Source organism: Prionailurus viverrinus, chromosome D4, assembly GCF_022837055.1.
Source record: "Prionailurus viverrinus isolate Anna chromosome D4, UM_Priviv_1.0, whole genome shotgun sequence".
Lineage (NCBI taxonomy): Eukaryota > Metazoa > Chordata > Mammalia > Carnivora > Felidae > Prionailurus > Prionailurus viverrinus.
The window spans coordinates 9,195,138-9,216,780 of NC_062573.1; the positions used below are offsets into that span (position 1 = coordinate 9,195,138).

The 21,643-nt window shown below is 46.9% G+C and overlaps 1 protein-coding gene across 1 annotated transcript in view; it reads left to right on the forward strand.

The window, feature by feature from the left end:
• The window catches only part of BRINP1 (BMP/retinoic acid inducible neural specific 1), a 175,495-nt gene extending 154,877 nt beyond the window's left edge, over window positions 1-20,618 (forward strand). The window contains exon 8 of the mRNA XM_047830438.1: window positions 18,991-20,618. Within this exon, the coding sequence (XP_047686394.1) occupies window positions 18,991-20,131 (1,141 nt within the window). The 3' untranslated portion in view covers window positions 20,132-20,618. The remainder of the gene's footprint in view (window positions 1-18,990) is intronic.
• Window positions 20,619-21,643: the final 1,025 nt, after the last annotated feature.

Here is a 21,643-nt window from a genome sequence, read left to right on the forward strand (position 1 = left end):
GTTAATTGACTTGCTGAAAATTACACTGCAGGTAAGAGGCAGGATTCCGGTGCCAGCAGTCTTTTCCTATAACCTGTAGGCTCTTACACCTCTCCCTGAGGCATGATGGTCCAGGGCATTCAGATCAACCCGCCTAGACTACAAACTGCATGGTGATGGAATTCACCTCACACTGTTCCTTGCAAAAGAGTGAAGGGAGGACGGAGGGATGGAGAGAGGGAGAATGGGAAAAAATAGGAAGATAGGAAGGAAAGGAGGAAAGGGGGAGGAGAGAAGAAAGCAGCAGAAAATCAGCTTGGGCAGTGCTGGATTCAGCAGGTTTCTGTGCAATTCCGTAAATGTGGACTGACCACCTCGCCTCCCAACCCAATGCCAGACCCTGAAAGTCACTTAAATACGCAAGCAGCAGGGCCTTTGTCCTCTAAACATCATTCTTTAGCATCAGAAGGTACTTTGGAGAAGGACAGTGTTCGAACCAGAGGACCTGAGTTCCGTTCACGGCTTTGCTGTGTGTGGGCCAGCCTACATCCATAATGGGATGCTCCTGGGAGCCCTGGGTATAAAACTCGTGCCTCGCGTGGGCAGGTGCAGGTTGAGTACTGCACAAATACCCCTCACGTTTCCCTAGAGCGACTATGTTCTTTGTGGGAATTCTGCATTAAAACTCACTTGGGAAAACAGGGGATTTTTTTTTTCCTTAAGCAATTTGAAAACCGCTGGACTCAGTTACCTTGAGGTCTTGCCCAAATGTAGGAGAAATATCACTCCCAGAGATTGAGAGAATAACAGTTCAACTCCCAAATATTGGTATAAGGCCAGTAATTGAATCTTAGTCCATTTTAATGAGTAGCCTGTACTTCAGACTAAGATCTTTGGCCCCAAATTACAGTGGCCTTTTAACTATATCTCCCAGAATCTACTGTAACCACTTTTCAATCTATGTTGCACGAGGAAGTCAGAGTTATTACTTAAGAAGCAAATTCGGTCTTGTCGCATCTCTGCTTAAAGCCTTTGGTGATGAATCACTGCTCTTAGGAGGAAGGGCAAAATCGGTTTTTTAAATTTGTTTTTAAGATGTGTTTTTAATTTTTTAATGTTTATTTTTGACAGAGAAAGAGCACAGGAAGGAGGAGGGAAGGGGGGGGGGCACAGAGGATCCAAAGCAGGCTCTGCACTGACAGCAGTGAGCCCAATGGGGGCTCAAACTCACAAACCCTGAGTTCATGACAAAGTCAGACGCTTCACTGACTGAGCCACCTCAGCACCCCTTTATTTGTTTTTAAATATTTATTTTTGAGAGAGAGAGAGAGAAAGAGAGAGTTCAAGCGGGGGAGGGGTAGCAAGAGAGGGAGAGAGAATCCCAAGCAGGCTCTGAGTTGCAGTGAGCACGATGTGGGGCTCAAACTTGGGAAGCGCAAGATCGTGACCTGAGCAGAAGTCCAAGGCTCAACCGATGGAGCCACCCAGGGGTCCCAGGAAGAGTAAAATCTTAAGCTGACCTATAGTTCTGCCATGATTTGGCCACTGTCTCCCTCCCGTCTGTGTTTCATGCCTTTTCTTGGCTCTCACAGCTACAGCCCCACTAATGTTTCAGTTCACCCGATGTACATGCTTCCTTCTTTTTTTTTTTTTTTTAATTTTTTTAGGTTTTCATTTTATGTCTTAGAGAGACAGAGTGCAAGTGGGGGAGGGGCAGAGAGAGGCGGAGACACAGAATCCGCAGCAGGCTCCAGGCGCTGAGTTGTCAGCACCGAGCCCGACGCGGGGCTCGAGCTCACGAACCGTGAGATCATGACCTGGGCCGAAGTCGGATGCTTAACCGACTGAGCCACCCAGGTGCCTCATGTACATGCTTCCTTCTGCTCCACAGGGCTTCACATAGGCTGTTCTCTCTACCTGGAATGTGTTTTTCCTTTTCCCTCCCTTTCTGTAGCTTCTGTGTGTCCTTCAGAACTCAGCTCCAAAGGCTGTGCTCCTTGCATTGAAAGGGTGTTGGGACCCATTTGATATGCTTTCCTAACATCCTTAATTCCCAAATGAAACCCCAAACCTCAGGTTACCATAATACCTTTGTTTATATATTCATTAACACCTGGCTCTCTTGTGAGACTGTCGGTTCCAGGCGCATACCTGTACCCATGTTCTTGACCACTTAAACATCATAACTTCTTTGCGTGGCCATTGGCACATGGTAGCTATTGAAAAAAAACTTCGATGAATGGACAAATAAGTTATTTTCTACGTGGAATGGGGTCCCAAAGGCATGGTGAGTTGTATTTTACAATTGTGCCCCATTGCCATATAAATAATTTAAGGGTTTCTTCGCATAAACTGTGTGTGGTTAGGTCACCTTCATCATTCCTAGGTGAAAAAGCTGAGGCTGAAGGAGGTTAAGTGCCTTGTCTGAGGTCACTCAGGGAATTTGTGAATAGACCGTGATTAGAACTGAGGCCCTCAGACTGTGACAGTCCAAACAGTATGGTCACATGGAAACTGCAGATGGGAGATTGTCTTCAACTGACCTGGATCCAAATCCTGAAAGTATCTCTTGTTACATATGTTACGTTGAGAAATGTACCCTATTGAAGAAAAAAAGAAAAAAGAAAAAAGAAACAGAAAGAGGATGAAAATAGGCACTTCCCAGAGTCTATGAAATTCAACAGGATGAAGAAAAACCCGTAGCACTGAGTAGGTCCTTCATGTCAGTGCGATTTGGGGTTTCTTTCCTACGTGCTGTCACCTGATTTTCGTGGAGGTTAGAGTCTTGTAAGGCAAAGCAGATTCATGGCACTTTAACTCGAGGGCAGGCAGTGTAATTATTGGCATCTTCCGATGACTTTGGTTTATTTTTACGTCTCATATTCACATGGCCTTGATCCAGCAGTCCGGGTTTTCGCCAAGCAGCGTGTAATTATGCATTGTTGAGATGAAAATCTCTTGGGGGCGTCCACCTCAGGCTCCAATCCTGGGGCCGTGGCTTCTGAACCCATGTCAGCTTTTAACATATTTCTTGTTCCACATAGTGTTTAATTGGTGTCTATGGAAAGACTCTGGCCACCAAGATAATTGTTATCCCTACTATGATGACCCTCAGTATCCATGCTGGTTTTGATTCTTCTCTCTGAACCCTATACTTACTTCCCTCTGGATTTAATCTCCATAGACTCCTGCAGGGGAGCAGAGGGATAGGACTTCTTATATTTTATTTGAACTGAAGTCAATTTCAGTTTATTAGACTGACAGTCTCTGCTCTGCCACTTATTAGATGCATGACCTCCAAAAATCTCTAAACCTACCCAAGCCCTTTGTTTCCTCATCTGTATGGTCAGAGTAATAAGAATAGCTGCCCTATAGAGTCAATGTCCCAGGCAATTTATAGGATATATGTGAAAACTCTTTGTAACTTACAAAAAAAAAAAAAAAAAGTGCAGATACAATATTAATACAATCAAGAACACAGGGGTGGCAAACCCTAGATATTTGATGGAGACTCTGTTTTTGCCCCCAAGAAATGAATGTTTCCACTGGAGAAGACAAAGCATAAGCCCGACCACACATAACAATATAGTAAACAGGCAATGGGATTTAAGATACTTACGACTTCAGGGATGCCTGGGTGGCTCAGTTGGTTAACCATCTGAATCTTGATTTCGGCTCAGGTCATGATCTCACAGTTTGTGGGTCCGAGTCCCTTGTTGGGCTCTGTGCTGACAGTGTGGAGCCTGCTTGAGATTCAGTCTCTCCCTCTCTGCCTCTCTCTCTCTCAAAAATAAGTAAATAAACATTTTTAAAAAGCTTAAAAAAAAAAGGTACTTAAGACTTCAGACTCTGGAGTCTAACAGGCCAAGAAGAAGGTACATTTACTAACAATGTAAACTTGGCACAGTATTAAGGTTTCTGAACTTCATTTGTCTAATGGGTATGGTGGAGATAAAAATCATGCCTAATGTTGGAAAATCAGTAAAAGATCACGTATGTCACTTTTTGCGTATAGTAAGGTGTCAAAGCACAAGGCTCCTTATCAGACAAAATTAGAGACCAATAGTGTGTCAGTCAATTGAAAAAGTTAAGTTAAAATGGAGACTCTTAAGAGGCATATACATGCTGCACATATATAAACACATTTTATTTTAACTTAAAACGTCCAAATGCATATTCCTTGGCCAGCCTTTTGAAGTAGGGCCAGAATCTTTTTTGAGGGTGTTGGTATATTTGATTTGACATTCTGCTGGCTTTCTTGCATAAACCATGCCCGTAATTGCATAACATTTCCAACTCTGGTTTATTCAAAGTGAGGAATAGCTCGAAGACTGTTAAGACAATCTAAACAGTGGTAGATGTTCATGTCCCAATCATTTTCAGGTACTTCCCCCTTCAGTTAAATCGATGACATTTTTTGGCCAGCAAACGTCTTTCTAGAATTTCGTTCACAGCATGCAAATTAGGTTCCACAGAAAAAGACAGCTCATGTTTTAATTGATTTGACTTTTAATTCCGTGATACAATAATAGCAGATACAAGTGGCAGAAGCAGATGTGGGAACAAGCGTGCGTGTTACTTGGAGGGAACAGACCAGCGAGTCGTGAGTATTCAGTGTGCCGTGAGTGTCACACGTTTGTCTGAGGGAAGGGAGGGAGTCACTGTGAGGTGAGTCACTCACATGGAGGCCAATTACGCGAGCTCGTCCTGAGACAGAAGCACTTATTCCAGCTAATTTTCCACTGTTAGTGGGGCAACTTGTGTAAGGTCATATAGTGAGGAGAAAAATGATCATAACAGTTAACGTATATACCAGACACAGTTTTAAGTGTCTTCCGTATATTTACTCATCGAATCCTTACAGCGGGCCTATGAAATAGATTCTGTTATAGTTCCCTTTGTGAAAACAGAATTTGAGTAGCAGTAGAGGTAAGAAGGGAGAGAAATTCGTTCCCGTTGGAGAAGAGTGGAGAATCCCCTGGCCTCTTTGCCTGGATTACTCTATCTGTCCTTTACTTTTCAGATCAAAACCGCACTTCTTAGGATGCATGTCCTGACGCACTAGACCAGTTTGCGCTGTCCTACAGGATGTCTTTACTGCATCCCACATGGCACATTTGCAATGGTGTATTTCATCCCAGACTTACCCTTCTTGACCACAGATTCCATGAAGGCAGGGACAAGTCGATCCCTCCGCCTCACGGTGACGGAAAAGGTGCCTGGTGCATAATTACACAGTCAGCGCTTGCCAAACTGAAGTGAGGGAGGGAGCTTTTGAGATGGAAGTTTTAGGACGATGCAGGATGATGATGCTTTGCATTCGGGGCAGAGAATTGTTTTCTGTTCTGGAAAGCAGCAAATAAAATAACGTATGTAATCTTAATTGTAAGATTAATTTCATCCAGAAGTGGGAAATCAGAAAATAGAGAGAGAGCAGAAATCGACATGAGTGCATAGGCTTTAAATCTGACAGCCTGGTGTTAAGTCCTGGTGAGCTGTTTGCTCAGTGTCTCTGGTCTTAAGTGCCATCATCTGTAAAATAAGGCAAAAGCAGCACTTCGCCCACCGAGCTATTGTAAAGATTACCCAAGACAATATATGCAGTGTTCTTAGCATATAGTAGGTGATCAGTTAACATTAACTCTTAGTGTATTGGTCTTAATTGTTATTGAATAAGATTAGACTAGACCCATATGGGAGCGCCTGGGTGGCTCAGTCGGTTGAGCGTCGAACTTCGGCTCAGGTCATGATCTCACGGTCTGTGAGTTCGTGCCCTGCGTCTGGCTCTGTGCTGACAGCTGGGAGCCTGGAGTCTGCTTCAGATTCCGTGTCTCCCTCTCTCTCTGCCCGTCCCCCGCTCATCCTGTGTCTCTCTGTCTCTCTCTCTGTCAAAAATAAGCATTAAAAAAAAAAGATGAGACCCATATGTTGAGATGAAACTCTGGAGAAATTGAATACCTAACTATGGAATTTGTATATTATCATTTAGGTGATGAGTAGAGAGGAAAAAAAATTGGAAGGAATGCTACGGTTTAGTAAATCTCTGCTAGCCATTTGAAATATGAGCTAGAGAATCGATGGAATTTTTCTCCCGGGTGTAAAAAGATTCAGTATTTCTTCCCTGGGTTGTCATGAGCTTTACCACTGATCTCTGGATCACAGCAGTGGCTCTGAAACTAGAGTGGGCATCATGATCACCTAGAGGGCTTTCCAAACATGGGTTTCTGGGCCCCACCCCCAGGGTTTCTGATTCAGCAGGTCTGGGTTGGTTCCTGGGTTGCAGATGATACTGATGTTGTTGGTCTGGGGACCACACTAACCTTGGATTAGAATGCTCCTCTCAATGGCCTAAGTACACCATCACCTCACTTGTTAGAAACGAAGCAAAAATGAATCCCCCTGAGTGAATCCTATAGGATATTGCGATGTGGGGGGAAAGGAGGTGATGTGTTTGGTTGAAAAAGTTTAAAAACTGTTCAATTAGAAAGAAAAGCAAAGCGAGGTGGGGTCATATGTATATATTTTTCAAACTTCTTTGGCCATCGAACCCCTTTTTCTTGAACTTTCTCAAGAGAGGGGTCCCTTAATACACAACCTTACAAAATCAATGCCTTACACCAGATTAAGAGGCAGTGACCCAGATTGTTTGGTGTGGTACCACAGGTATCCTTCCTGTCAACAGATCCTCATCTTGAAGCTTGTCTTCTTGGAGTTGAGTTTCTCACACCTTCTGCTTAGGCAGATGCTAATGGCTTTGTATCCCAGCAGGTACCAGTCCTGCTGAGAGGTGGCATGAGTCCTAACCAGCAGCAGCCAAAGTAACAGCAGGAACGTATTCAGTTCCTGGTATAATTAGAGAATAAATTTACCCCATTAGGCTCGGGGACATTCCTAACCTTTAAAAGTAAGCTAAGACAAATACCTTCTGTACAGGTTATTTTGCTTTGCAGAGGGCTTTCACATCAATGATTTGATCTGATCTTTATACCTAAATAACCTGTCAGGGATCTACAGCAATGATTAGTCTCCCACTTACAGGTAAGCAAACTAAGGCTCACAGAAATTAACGACTGGCCTGGCATTATGAAATAATATCCTTCTGCTGCCATTCTATGTAGGCATTGTCCTTTATTCTTGCCAAAGAATATTTACATGAATATTTTCACTGAATCTTCATGTACTCATCCGTTTGTTCCTTCCTTCGGCAGATGCTTAGTGAGTGCCTACCAGGTGGCAAGAACTATGCAAAGGGGAGTGGTGGAGCAGTCGACGAAACAAGGGGGACCTCACAGAAAGCTTGAAATCCAGCCCATAAAATAAAATTGGCAGAGGACCAGTCTCACGCCCGTACTTTACCTTAGGAATCAGAGGCTCAGGAAGGTTAAATGACATAAAATTATGAAATGCATAAAATAGCATAGCCATCAGGGACCCTAACAACTAATTTATTCCTGTCATTTTATTAAAGAGTAAAATGAAACCAAGTCTCGGTCAGAGTAGTTGTATGAGTTTGGTATTGTTGGGTAGCCCATACCAGAGGCTTAAAGCAATAGACGTTTACTGTGTCCCAGTGTCCTTGGGTCAGGAGTCCGGGCGTGGGATAGCTGGATCTCTGCCTGTGCTTCACAGGCAGGAATACAGACGTGGGGGTTCTGGGGCAGAACCCGCTTCTAAGCTCATTCAGGTTGTTGGCGGAATTCGCTTCATGGTGGTTGGAGCACTGAGGTCACCATTTCCTTGATGGTTGCTGGCCAGGGTTTGCTCTTAGCTCCTGGAGTCCACTCTCCAGTCCCTGTACGCCGACCGCCTGCACCTTCAAAGGAGCAAAGGTGCAGTGAATCCTGCCAGAGAAAATATTCTGCTTGTAAAGGGGCACGTGTGGTTACATTAGGCACGCCTAGATGATCTGCGTATTTTTTAGGTCAACTGTGCCAAGTTAACAGGCCACAATCAGAGGAGAGATATTTTACCATTTTCACAGATCCTAGGGATTACTGCTGGGAATCTCGGGGGACGAGGGGACATGTTTAGAATTCTGCCTCGTACAGTAACATAGGTTGGTAGTAATGGAATAGGGAAGAGATTTCCTGAGTTCTCTTTGGGGCTCACAGTATATAGAAGTTTCAATATCTATTGCTAAATAACAAGTTGACCCAAACTTTAAAGCACCAACCATCATATTATGCTCAAGACCTATGGGTCAGGTATCTGTGCCAGAATTGGCTGAGTGATTCTTCTGTTCCATGTAGAGCTGACTTGAAATCCCTTGAATTGGTATTCAGCTGGCAGCTGGATCGGGCTGGAGGTTCCAAGAAAGCTTCACTCATGTGTGTCTGGTGCCTTGGAAGAGACAGCCAGAGGCTGGGCTCAGCTGCACACCTCTCCCTGCCCCGCGTTTCTCCATGTGACCACTCCAGTGGGGTGGTCAGACTGCTTGTAGGTGGTCTCAGAGCTCAGAGCTCCAAGAGGGAGTTTCCCAAAGCTGCAAGTCTCTTGAGATCAGAATCCGTACACTGGGTGAATTGCTTCTGCCTTCTTGTATTGGTCCAGGTTCAAGGGAAGGAACATAGATCTCCTGTCTCTGAAACAGGTGGATCTGTGAGCCACCTGCCATACATAGTGGGTTTTGTTTAGTTTTGCAGGGTAATATATTTTAGTCTAGAAAGAGTGCACTCTTTAGAGACCTTGTGAAGAAACATTTTGTAATACAAAATTGCCCTTTAGAACCTTTGTCAATCAAGATGGTTGTTGAGTGTGTTTATCTTAAGGTTTCCGCCCCTTGCTACGTGTTTCAACTTAGGTGCATATATATATATATATATATATATTTTTTTTTGCTGTTGTTTTGTTGTTTTGTTGTTTTGTTTTGTTTTCTTGGAAGCCGGTTAAAGGCAGAGAATGTTCCATAATATGATTTCATTCTTCGCTGGGTAAATGTAGAGTGTGGGTATTTGACGTGGGAAGAGGACTCTGCCAAGTTACCGAGTATTCCAAGTATGTGTTCTAGAATCAGGGAAATAACTATAGGAAATCGTCGCTGGACCCACTGTAAGAAAGACCAAGCTAAAACTCTGTTGATTACCTGACTTCCACAAACACTTATTCTGCCTAGTGGACCACAGTGACATTTTTGTCTTTGGGAATCGGTATCAGTTCAGATCCAGTGTCCAGTAATCCTTGACAAGGGTGAGTATTTCCTCTTCCCCAGTGCGTAGTCACCCCAGGTAAAAGGCTACCTTTGGGAGAGGTAGGGGGAAGGTGAAGAGTGTACGTTTCTGTCAAAGTATGGGGTTCTTCCTCAAGGGGATGATTCTGGCTCTGAGCTTCTAGGTACTACTTGTGTGACTTCAAACAAGTCACATAACCTCTCTGGACTCTGCTTCCCATGGACCAGGACTTGTCTAAGCATCATTCAGCCCCAGGATTCTGAAAATCTGTCACTCTAAACCCACAGACAGCTCTCCCTGGAGCAAATTGCTATGTGGATAGTCCCTGACCTACTCATTTTTGTGTGTATGTGTATGTGTCTGGGGGAGGGGAGGGGAGCAATTTGGTGACAAAGACCTATTCTGAGTGTGTATTAAATTGTCCTATTAAAGAAGAGGTGCAAACCCACAAATAACCCCCGGCTGGCTCAGGGCAGTTCACTGTCAGTCAGAGAAGCGTACAAAGTGCCGTCCCAACGATGGGGCGATGAAATGTTTAGCTAAGGATATCTTTGGCGTTGCTTTTCTATTTATGGGGGTAAAAAAAAAAGCAGGCAGCCAGTGAGGCAGAACCCCACGGCAAGCCAGGGGTGTACCGCGTGGGTGAGGGGTGTGGAGATGTGTGCGGGCAGCTGGGTTTCGCCAGGAGTGATGTAGAGAGTTCCTTGTAACCAGCACTGCTGGGCGTCTCTCCAATCTCATCCCTGTTTGTCACTCTGAATTTGCAGCAAGTAGGGCAGTTTGACTCACTCCGCTGACGTAAGGCAAGAAAATAGGCATCTTCAGACCCTTTCTGTTGGTTTTAGTTTAGTTGTTTTGTTTTGTTTCTTTCTTCCCTGGGGCTCACAAGTGGCTTCCTGTTCGGAATAGAATCTAGAGGCTCAGAGGACCGAGTCAGAAATAGAATGAAGTTGTCACAATATCCGTGGATAGCTCTTTCTTCTCCTCCAGGGCCAATTCCAATCCACCTCCCCACTTCCGCCCTCCAAGTTGGCCAGCAAGCTCACACACGGGTGAGTTATAATCCCAGCAATGTGACAGCCCGCTGGTGACGTGCAAAATAAGTCACGTCTCCTCCCGGAGCCTGGTTTTTCCTATCGTGAAAGTGAGATTCATGATACCCTCTTAACCCAGCCCACAACACAGAAAAGTTGTGACGCTCAAATTAGAGACCCAAACAGGAGAGCTTTAGGGGCGCCTGGGTGGCTCAGTCGGTTAAGCGTCGACTCTTGATTTTAGCTGCGGTCATGACCTCAGGGTTCGTGAGATCGAGACCTGTGTGGGTCTGCACCCTGAGTGAGGAGCCTGATTAGGAGTCTCTCTAAATAAATTGAAATAAAAATGTAAAGTACGGCTGCCTTAATAGGATAATTCTGGATGTTTTAAAGGAATTTTTTTGAAATAAATGTTTTATTGAGGTATGGAAGACACAGAGAAAGAGAAGGTATCACAGATGTACAGCAAGATTACTTTTCACAAGATGAGTTCACACATGTACCCAGCAGCACCCAGATACAAATTAGGGCATTATCAACACTGCAGAACCCGCCCACGTCCTCTCCTGGACACTGCCAGCCTGCTCTCTGGGGGAACCACTCCTCATCGCTACACTCACCGCAGCTTGGTTTTGCCCCTTTCCATACCCAATATCTACCTTTAGTAGGTACTTTCCGGTTTTCAAATTCGCTGAACCACTTTTCTCTTCTGCCACTAGCATTGGAGAGTGTCACTTGGGGCACATCCTTTTGCTCAGACTTGGTGGTCCCCATCTTTTTTATTTGTATTCTTTATTTGATTTTAGCCATCCGGCTGAAGAGGTATGTATTTCATTGCAGCTTTTTTTTTTTTTCCTGCGCCTAGAGTGGAGAGCCCGATGTGGGGCTCCAACTCACAAACCGTGAGATCATGACCTGAGCCCAAGTCAGACACTTAACTGACTGAGCCACCCAGGCGCCCCTCTCATTGTAGTTTTAATTGGCATTGTCCTGATGACTAATGAAGTGGAATTGTGTGTACTTATTGGTCTTCTGAATATCCTTTACTATGAAATGCCTGTTCCTATCATTTGTCTTATTTTCCCTATTGGTTATCAGATTTCTTCTTACTGCTATATAGTTTCTTTCTTTCTTTCTTTCTTTCTCTCTCTCTCTCTCTTTCTTTTCTTCTTTCTTTCTTTCTTTATTCTCTTTCTTTCTTTCTTGGGCAAATCACATTCATTATACAGTGGGTGCATTGTCCAGAAAAATAAAAATTGTGATAATTGCATCTACTCTGATTGAAAGAGACCCAGGAAGGAAGGGCAGACCCTAGACAGCATAAAGTGCCTTAGACTAGCCCAGCATCCAGCCAGTTTAGGAGTTACCTGTATATTATAAATACAATCTTTGATTGGCTAGAGGTATTGCAAATGTACTCTCTGACTGAGGGTTGTCTTTTTATTCTTTGATATCTTTTGATGGGTATATTTGATGGTAATATAGCCCCCTCCCATTAATCATTTTTTCCTTTATGGTGAGCTGTTTTAAGCGATCTGTGTCTCCGCCAATATCACAATAATGCTTCCCTATGTCTTCTTCTAAAAGCCATTCTGTTGATGTTGGTAGTATTGTTACTATTATTTTACTTTTCCCCTTTAGATCTGTCCTTCATCTCTCTATGTTTGCGGATACATAAGAGATTGTCAGGAAGATGTTCTGTTGTTGTTGCTGTTTTTATATCAGTATTCAGCTGACCCAGTGACATTTATTGAATTCTGACCCTGGGTTTATAATCTGTAACTACTTACTTCGAAGGGACCGTTTTCTGTGTGAGCCAGACGGACACAATAGTTTGTTTTCATGAGAGACAGTGCACACCTACAATATGTCGGAAGCTTTATATATAGTAGCTTACCTGGTTCTCAAACGTACCATGTTATTACTCCATTCTGTAGCTGAGAAAACGGAAGCTTTGGAAGGACAAGCAATTAGCTGAAGGTTAAATAATGAGTAGCGGAGCTATGATTCAATACCCAATCTTTTTCTGACTCCAAAGCCGATGTCTTGCTCTCTCTTCAAACATCATGGTGACAGCATTCATTAAGACTGTGGAGGGTGAGTAACCAGAGAGACTAGGGTACTAAGCTACAATCAACTAGTAACTGAGAGCGATATTTTTACCCAGAGCATTTATAAACCGCAGCCGGTTGTTTCTTGCCCTCAGTAACAATAAGGGCGAATGGTTAGTCATCACTTCCTTTCACTGAAAACCTCCCAGGCGTATCTGATCCTGGTTCTGAAGTCACGGTACGTGTCACCTGCCCCGTTTGACAGACAAGGAAAGGGAGAATCCACGAGGTGAGGGGACTTATCCAAGGTCACATAGCAAGGTCAAGTATCCAAGGGCAAATAGTGGTAGAACAGGGCCCAGGATGTGTTTTAGCCAGCTGGCTCGTGCACCTGTGATCACTCCCCCCCACTGCACCCCTCGTTGATGTAGATGACCCTTAGTGTACTTCATGACTGTATGGAAGCCCGTTAGCCCCGATTATTACAAAAGATTGTACTTTCTAGCCTTGGGGTCTTAGTCGCTCATTCCTGTGCCTGGCTACTGCCAGGAACAATAAACCGCTCTTGCAGCCCTGCCCCCCGGAACTGCTTGTGCCTTCAGCCTTTCCGTCACCTCCAGAGAGGCTCCCGGGTCCCTCCTTCACTTGTCTCCAGCACATCCATGCCCCAAAGCAAAATGCCGAGTTTGAATATGCAGCTGATGTTGTCTGTCACCTCCTTCCAGACACAGATCTGTGTAATTGCAAAAATTGTTTCATAATCCTCCCCAATTAAGCTCCTGACAACCTAATTTTAAAGACTCTAGTGGATTTCTACATGGCTGTTCTCCCCATTCCTCCTTCTAACCTCTACCTCTGTCCTCTGCAAATAAGACCGATCACTTATTCCACGATGCCGGACTAGAAGGCATCTCCACTGCGGCAACGGACTACAAAACTCTTCTTTTGGTCTTTCCTTCCTTATTGCTGTGAGCCATTCAATGAGGCTCTGACGTCATTTCAAAAACCGAGACAAGCAGGGAACACAGGTTTTTAAGGCAACGACAGAAAGTCAGAGAGGGGAATGAAGGATTAAAAGCTAAATATTTTTCTGGGGGAAATGAGGCACACAGAGTCGGTCTGATGGCCAGTTATGATTCACACTAGCACATCCAGAGGCCAAGGCTTCCTCCACTTGAGCCCCAAACATTCTGACATCATTGACATATTCATTGTTATCAGCACGTTGCCTTTAACAGGCACACGCACGCAAGTGCACACACGCACGGTCATGTGCAGCACAACCAAAAAAAAAAAAAAAGGCAAAAAAACAAAAAACAGTGCATCATCAGAAGCCTAGAAACAACTGTTTTTGCCTTCCCGGTCTAGAGTACGATCTACAGAGTGTACGTTTTGTGGCGTATCACTGAATTACTCAGACACCCATTACAATGTCAAAGAAATGCCAAGGAAGAAGCACAGGGCATAAATAAAAGAATAATTCAGAGCTCCAATTTCATTTTTTTTTTCATTTCCTCTCCGCTTTTAAATAAACACTCCTGGTAGGCAAACGGGAATTATGGATTATAGTTTTCTATTTTAGCCTAGATCTGTTTCTCCCCCCTCTCTCCTTGGCACTCAGTTTGTGTGATCTTCCCTAAAATGCCACTGGCCTGGCACTGCATTCCTGTCTTAGGCAAAACCTCCAATTAAAATCAGCGGGGAGTTTGCTTGAATTAGGAATCCCAGCCTGGGCTCCCCACCCGGGTGGTTCTGAAAGGGAGATGTGTGTCTTTGAAGCCAGTGATGGGAAGCCCTGGGTGGCATAGCCTCTGTCCTCCAAATGACGAGCGACTCCAGCTGTGTCACTGGGAGACCTGTCAGGTCGCCAGAAAATCCTGGCTGAGGCAAAGACAGGGGCCTGCAGGGGAGCATGGCCTGGAGCCTAGCTTCTCCTCGGGTCTGGGTTGTCAAGAGTAAGGAAAGCACAGCGGGGACTGGAGGGGAACACTGGGTTTGGATCCAGAAATCCTGAACTCTGGTCTGTTACATCCATGCTGTGTGACCATGGGAAAGTCGCCGTCCCTCTCTGGCCTTCGGCGTCCTCTCAGTAGAAGGAAAAATCACAAAGGAGTCCTAACTCAGGGGGTTGACGTGAGGATAGAGGGATAACAGCCACAATGTAGAAAGCACTCAGGAGACACTGATCCTTCGCTTCACCTAAGCAGCAAAGCCTCAGCATTCAGGTCTACACGTGAGGGGGATGGGCTGAACATTTCCCAGTCTTCTTCTCGGAGGTTTTCTGCTTCTGTGGTCCAAGCTGCTGCACGTGGCCCTCGGAGGGAGCGCACCAATCAGGGGCCAAGGTTTTCGGGCTTTAAAAATAAAAATGCAGGCTTCTGCCCTCACCTCCTTCCTCCTCTCCTCCCTCCCCTCAGCACCCCTCCTCTCCCCGTCAGATGAATTGAAATCCCATCCAACAGAAAGATGCTGATTTGGATGTATTGGAGTTCATCTTTGGCTGCAAGTGGAAGATGTTCTGGATCCCCAGGGACAGAAAAGCCTTTTAAAACTTGGTCCCCGTTGCCTCACGCTGACTGCCTTGCGGTGGGGCTGTGTCAGCCCTTTGTGAGACCCTCCCTCTGGAACCGGCCTATTAAGCCACTCCTCTGTTGCCAGGGTTGAGGCAGGCTGTCACCAGCTAGCCTGGGAAATGGTATTTATAGATCACAGTCCCTCCTACCCCTGGTCCCTAGCCTCTCCCCGAACACTTGTCGGTGAGCTCCAATTATCTGTGAATGGAGGAGAGGGATCCTGGCAGGTCCAGAGGAAGCGGGGAATGTGATAATAGGCCCTTCACACACTCAAACTTGCAGTATTTTTCCATGATTTCAATCTATTTCTCTTCTCGTGGCCTGTTTCCTCCTTCTCCTTGCCTCACCGTCATAATGTTACATTCTAGTACGCAGCACCAAGCGTGGTGCCTCTGGGGTTAGAGAGCGTGGAGTGTGAACCCGGAGTAGCTCTGGGTCTCAGACGGGCGTCTCGCTCCTCCAGGGCTCAGTATCTCCATCTGTGACTCAGTCAGATGGCGTGTGTGAGCCTGCAGCCCAGTGCCTGGTATACAGTGAGTGCTCAATGGTTGTAAGCCGCCGATCCCCGTGGCTGGTTCGGGGTGCCACGCGCAGTGGAGCATTGCCCAATTTCTGAATACCACTCACTCATCGCTGCCCAGAGCACTGGTTGCCGATGGTGTAGGAGATGGGCCTTGACCGAGGCAGAGTCCTCATTGTGGGAAGCTGCTTGCGTCCGGCACAAACACACAAAACCCTGGAATGAGCTCATTCTGGTTTTGCTCTTCCCCACAGAAGGAGGTCCTGGAAAGCAAAAGAAAAGTTGGCCGAGCTGGGAAGTCAGGGTTGTCACCAGTAACGTTGCGTCCTGTCTGTGACACCCAGCCTCCGCTTCCCAGAAAGGGCCAAATCGCCCTCTGAAGGCCTATCCGGCGTCCGCGTTCCCTGAGCCGAGCGGCTTCATTTCTGTCCTCCCCTCTCTGATTTCGTCCCCTCGCGGTGGCCCTCTCCAGTGCCCTGCTCCCACGTTGTCTCGTCCTCTCCTCTAGGTCGGCCTCCCCCGTCTCCCCCAAGGTCTCCAGCAAGGAGACCGGCTCTTCTCTTGCCAGCCTTCCTCGTGCTCCACCTCCCTCCTCCGCGTTCTCTTTCCTCCTGCCCTGGGCCTCGCGCTCCCTGCCCACCCCACCCCACCCCCCCCCCACACACGCACGCGGCCCCGCTTTAAGTCCTCTGGCTGTATCATTAATGCCTTCTTTGATACGGCCCACAACCTCACGATTATTCTGAGGTCAGGAGATGCAGGTGCCAGGCAGCTCACTGATGCGCCTCAGAGGGCCTCTGTCCCCAATCCCTCCTGCTCGACAGGGCTGGAATCCTAATTCGCCGCTAGCCCCTTCGCTCTTTGCAGCATCACCAGGGACTTTCATCTTTTTATTTCCCCCACCGAGGATTCTGAGGGCTCAGCCACAATGAGGCATTGATTCAAGGGGTGAGGGCTGCGGGGCTGACAAAGGGTCCCAATGATGGGACACGAGAAAGGGGGCGCTCTGCGGGGTTATAGAATGCCTTGCAGATGGGAACAGAGGAGCTCTAAATGGGGTACTGTCCTGTCACTTGGAGAGGGAGTGACAGGGGCAAGTGTGGGCCATTTGAAAGAGGCATTTTGGAATGACGCTCTCGTCAGATGGAACCGTGCAATCAGAGACGTGTGGCGGGCCCCTGCAGCTCACAAAAATATCAGATGACTCATAGCCAATATTCAGTCAATGTTCTGGTTTGGGAGGTGGGAGCCGCAAAGCTCATTATCATTCCAGCTCCGTTTCCTGAAGGCTGGGCCTGCTGCTGTTCTCCAGGCTGTAATAGGATTGGTCTCGTGAAGCAGACACTGGGGAGGGCTGGAGCTGTGTGGGTGGACGGGATCGGAAACTAATACCGCAGTCCAGAGGGGAGAAGAGAAGTTGGGGTTTGCTTTTTGGTTTTTTAATGGAGAATACGAGAAAAATACTGATTTTGTGCGTTCATTCATTCAGCGAACATTCATCCCGCAAACCTTTGGGGCGCCGAGCTCGGGGGTGAGATGCTCAGGGAAGGACGGATCTCCCCTCTGAAGCCCTCAAGCCTGGAGGGGAAACTGACAGGGGAAGCGGGGGTCTCCAGTACGGTCTTTTGAATGTGACCAGGGAGATTTTATTGCCAGGACTGGGTGGCTCTGTGGATGTAAAAGGCAGAGCGGCTTTGAGGAGCGCACTAATTATTCCTCCATTTTCTCTCGGCTGATAAGCAACTTGCTTCAGGCAGAGCATTCTGGGAAGCCGTTTCAACACTATCCATTTTCAAATGTCCCACAGAACAAAATGGCTCCCCTCAGACTCCAGAGAGATAGTGAAATCCCTGAGAGTGTCTCAATACCTTCAAAGGAATAGCTTATTCTCTGGGAGAAGAGTGCTTACTATTATTACCTGTTTCAATAATTGATCTATGCCAGGCTCTGTGCTAAATGCTTTAACCATATTATCTCCCTCAATCCTCTCACCCGTTGCCTAAGATGGGCTTTATGATTCTCATTTTAGATATGGATACTGGGGTTTAGAGACACAAAGTGACTTGTTCCTGGTTACAGAACTGAGTTTGGAACTCAGCTCCTCTTGGGCCAACACACATGCTTTGTCAACATCGGGTTCTACTCTCTCCCTCGTGGCTCTTGGGCTCAGCGACCACGGCGGCACAGTGGAAGTGAGACAGTTGATGGATTGCTGACATTTCCTTGCACAGGCAGTCTGATTCAAGAGGGCTTCTCTTTCCGGTTTCCTAAAATGGGGGGCATGAGCCACTGCCACCACCGTCATTGTCACCATCCGCATGACCACAGCACACTGCAACCTTAAGAAAGGCTTTCTTGACTCTTGCTTGACATATATTTTAAAAACCAATAGCTATGAGCCAGGAGACTTCTCCGCTCACTGGGTGTATGACATTGAGTCCATCATTCCGACCGCTGAGCTTCTCTCTGGCATCTCTAAAATGGAGCCGAGAGTCCCTTTGCAAGAATAAGAAGAACTAACTTTTATCGAGTCCTCGATACCTAGCAGGTTTGGGGATAAGCCTTCACATCAAAATTCAGGTAATCCTCAGCACAGCCTCATGTGGTAATGACGATTAGGAAGGTAGAGGAAACTGCCCGGCACCGGGAAAGTGGAGGAGCCAGGATTTTCATCAATCTCCCAACTGGCCTCACATCCCAAGCTATTTTCAGGGTGTTGCTGTGAGGTTCAAGTGAGAAAATGGGAGTGTGCCCTGTTCAGGGTAAAAAGTGCCAGGCACAGGTAAGGGATTATTCATTGCACGGAAGACAGCGGGAAATGACTTGTGCAGAAATGAGGAAAGACGAGAGGCTACCAAGCTGACTGCCTTCCGTATTTCTCCTCATTCCTCTGCTGCTTCCTATCTGATCTAGTATCCGCCTCCATCAGAATGTTTCAGTGGCCGGAACCCCAGGGACAGGGCGGGGGTAGCGTTTCAAAAGCATCGAGGGGCTGTGGGGAGGGGGACCTACAGGTACATGTTGTGACGGGAGTTCCACTGACTTGAGAATTTGGAGCTCGGGGAAAAAATGGGGCAAATAACATCTTTCTTACATGTGAGGATCACGTAAGATCACCAGGGTGGACACACCAGACGATCTCTAGGACAATATAAAATATAATTTGGTTTTGGTTGAAGTTGAAGTCGTTGGCCATTATGTAACCTCCTGGGAGGAATCTGGGAAGAAGGTTGAAACAGGAGATTCAGGTGAAATGTACTAGCCTCTAGGTGCTCCCCTGTTTGCTGATTTTTAAAATCTGTGGTCATCTGGCAGGGATGTTGGAGTTCAGACACTAGTTTCTTGGGTCAAACTTCTTTGGGGCTACAGGGCGATGGAATCCTGGAGCTGGAAGGACCCCAAAGCACACTTACTCCAGCCCCTTCACCTCACAGATGAGGACACTGACCATTGGAGGGGTGCAGTGTTATTCAGCGGGTCGGTGGCATCACAAGGGACTCCAGTGTATATTCAGAGCCCTTCTTACCATAACCGTCCTACCCCGTCCCTTCATCTTTTGCGCACCTGCACTTTGCCTACTCAGTTGGGTCACCGTGACCAGCCCGCCCCCTGGTGGCTAATGATCTCCATTTTCCTTCCGCCCACCCCCCCCCCCCCCCCCCCCAGGACAATTCAGCAATGGCTTGCAAGGGTCCAGTCGCTCCTCTACTGCAATGAGAACGGGTTTTGGGGAACCTTCCTGGAGAGCCAGAGGAGCTGCGTGTGCCACGGTAGCACCACGCTGTGCCAGCGCCCCATCCCCTGCATCATAGGAGGGAACAACAGCTGCGCCATGTGTAGCCTGGCCAACATCTCCCTGTGCGGCTCCTGCAACAAGGGCTACAAGCTGTACCGGGGCCGCTGCGAACCGCAGAACGTGGACTCGGAGCGCAGCGAGCAGTTCATCAGCTTCGAGACCGACCTGGATTTCCAGGACCTGGAGCTGAAGTACCTGCTGCAGAAGATGGACTCGCGCCTCTACGTGCACACCACCTTCATCAGCAACGAGATCCGCCTCGACACCTTCTTCGATCCCCGGTGGCGCAAGCGCCTGTCCCTCACGCTCAAGAGCAACAAGAACCGCATGGACTTCATCCACATGGTGATCGGCATGTCCATGCGCATCTGCCAGATGCGCAACAGCAGCCTGGACCCCATGTTCTTTGTCTACGTCAACCCCTTCAGCGGGAGCCACTCGGAGGGCTGGAACATGCCCTTCGGGGAATTTGGCTACCCGCGCTGGGAGAAGATTCGTCTCCAAAACAGCCAGTGCTACAACTGGACTCTCTTGCTGGGCAATCGGTGGAAAACGTTTTTCGAGACGGTCCACATCTACCTACGTAGTCGGACTCGGCTACCTACCCTACTGCGTAATGAGACCGGCCAGGGCCCGGTGGACCTGTCCGATCCCTCCAAGAGGCAGTTCTACATCAAGATCTCCGACGTGCAGGTGTTCGGGTACAGCCTGCGCTTCAACGCCGACCTCCTTCGCAGCGCCGTGCAACAGGTCAACCAGTCCTACACGCAAGGCGGCCAGTTCTATTCTTCTTCGTCCGTGATGCTCCTCTTGTTGGATATTCGGGACCGAATCAACCGCCTGGCCCCTCCTGTGGCCCCGGGGAAACCCCAGCTGGACTTGTTCTCCTGTATGCTCAAGCACCGCCTGAAACTGACCAACAGCGAGATCATCAGGGTGAACCACGCCTTGGACCTCTACAACACCGAGATCCTCAAACAGTCGGACCAGATGACGGCCAAACTCTGTTAACCTGGGGACTCCTTGCCACGGGCTTTCCCTTTTGTTGTACACACATAACAGAACAAAGCAAAGCAAAGCAACACAAACAACAATTTGTAAAATGTAATTCATAATTCAAAGAAAAGGAGGAAGAGTCTGCATTCGTTGGAAACTAAAACGTTCTAGCAACTGTATAAAACCGTTGGGCATGTTTGTTATTTCTATACTCTGTCATGAAGAAGGGTCTCAGCCTTTGGAGGAGCTTGGAGGGGTTGCTTCTTAGGCCTCAGGTGCTGTATTGTGGGGGGAGAACGGGGAGAGCATATGCAATGAATTGCAAAGATCTCTGCTGTGCAGGTGCTAAGATTAAACACTAAAAAGAAAGAGAGATATATGTAATGTACAACCGACACTGCCATTTTTCCTTGTGGGAGGAAATGGACATACATAAAGATATTTCTTGGGTTATGATTTCTTCCCTCTTTATGCCTAATTCCTTGTGGTTCTTTCGACTCCTTCTTGCACGGGGGCGACAGTGCTATCTTACCCGTAGAGCTTCTTTCATTCGGAATGAACTGAAGCTAATTGAAGGGGGACAACAGGTGGGCTTAGGGGGAGAAGCATAAGCCTCATCACAGGGTGTTAACACAATAAGGAACTTTATACATCAGCTGTCACACTCCTTGATTTAGCTTGTGAAACAGGCGTGGGGAGAAATGGCACGCCCAGTAACCCACGGTTGCTGCCTGAAGAAGGATTTGAACTCTGCCTTCTGAGCCCCTTGGCAATGCTCCTTTTTCTAAATTCCTCTGGCCTCTTTTCTGGTTTTTCTCTTCCAGCTACACTGCCACAGGACGGAATGTTTTTCAGTCTCAGGTTGTTTTGATAGCTTTTTTTTCCCTTTTTTTTAATGGAGACTCCTTTCACCTACTTTTTCCAAAAAGACATGGTGTCAGATTTCCTAGAAGTGCTTTGCATATTAAAATTTCATTTAAATACAAATCAATAACCACAATAGACTAAAACGGGGTAGGTTCTGAAGTTGCATTCCTCACTTCAGTCCTCTGCCAGGCACCTCCCCCAAGTCGCTAAAAAATGATCCTTTCATTAACTCAGAACATACACTCACACACACGCATGCACAAACTAACACTGCCATTTCTCTGGCATCTATGAAAGTGAGAAGCCTTATTTTGGGACTTCGGAGCAAAATTGAAAGGAGAAACTCAAGAAAGAAAACTCATTTCAAAGCACTCCTGCAGAGGATTTGGGCAGATATCCCTTCGTAGTATTCAGGATCTCTATGTTTATCTTTTTTGCTGCAGTGGTACTTTCTAGAGGTGCTTCAGAGCATCTGAATCTTCATTTCTGTATTGTCAGAGGAACAGGATCACAAATTTCAGGGTCAGAAGAGAAAATGGAATCCCTCTGGTCTAAACATGTGCGCAGAGTGCGAATCTCCTCTCTGCCGTCTTGGGGAGATAGCTGCTGTTCACCGCCTGGACCATTTCCAGGATAGGAAACCAATTGGTTCTATCTTCT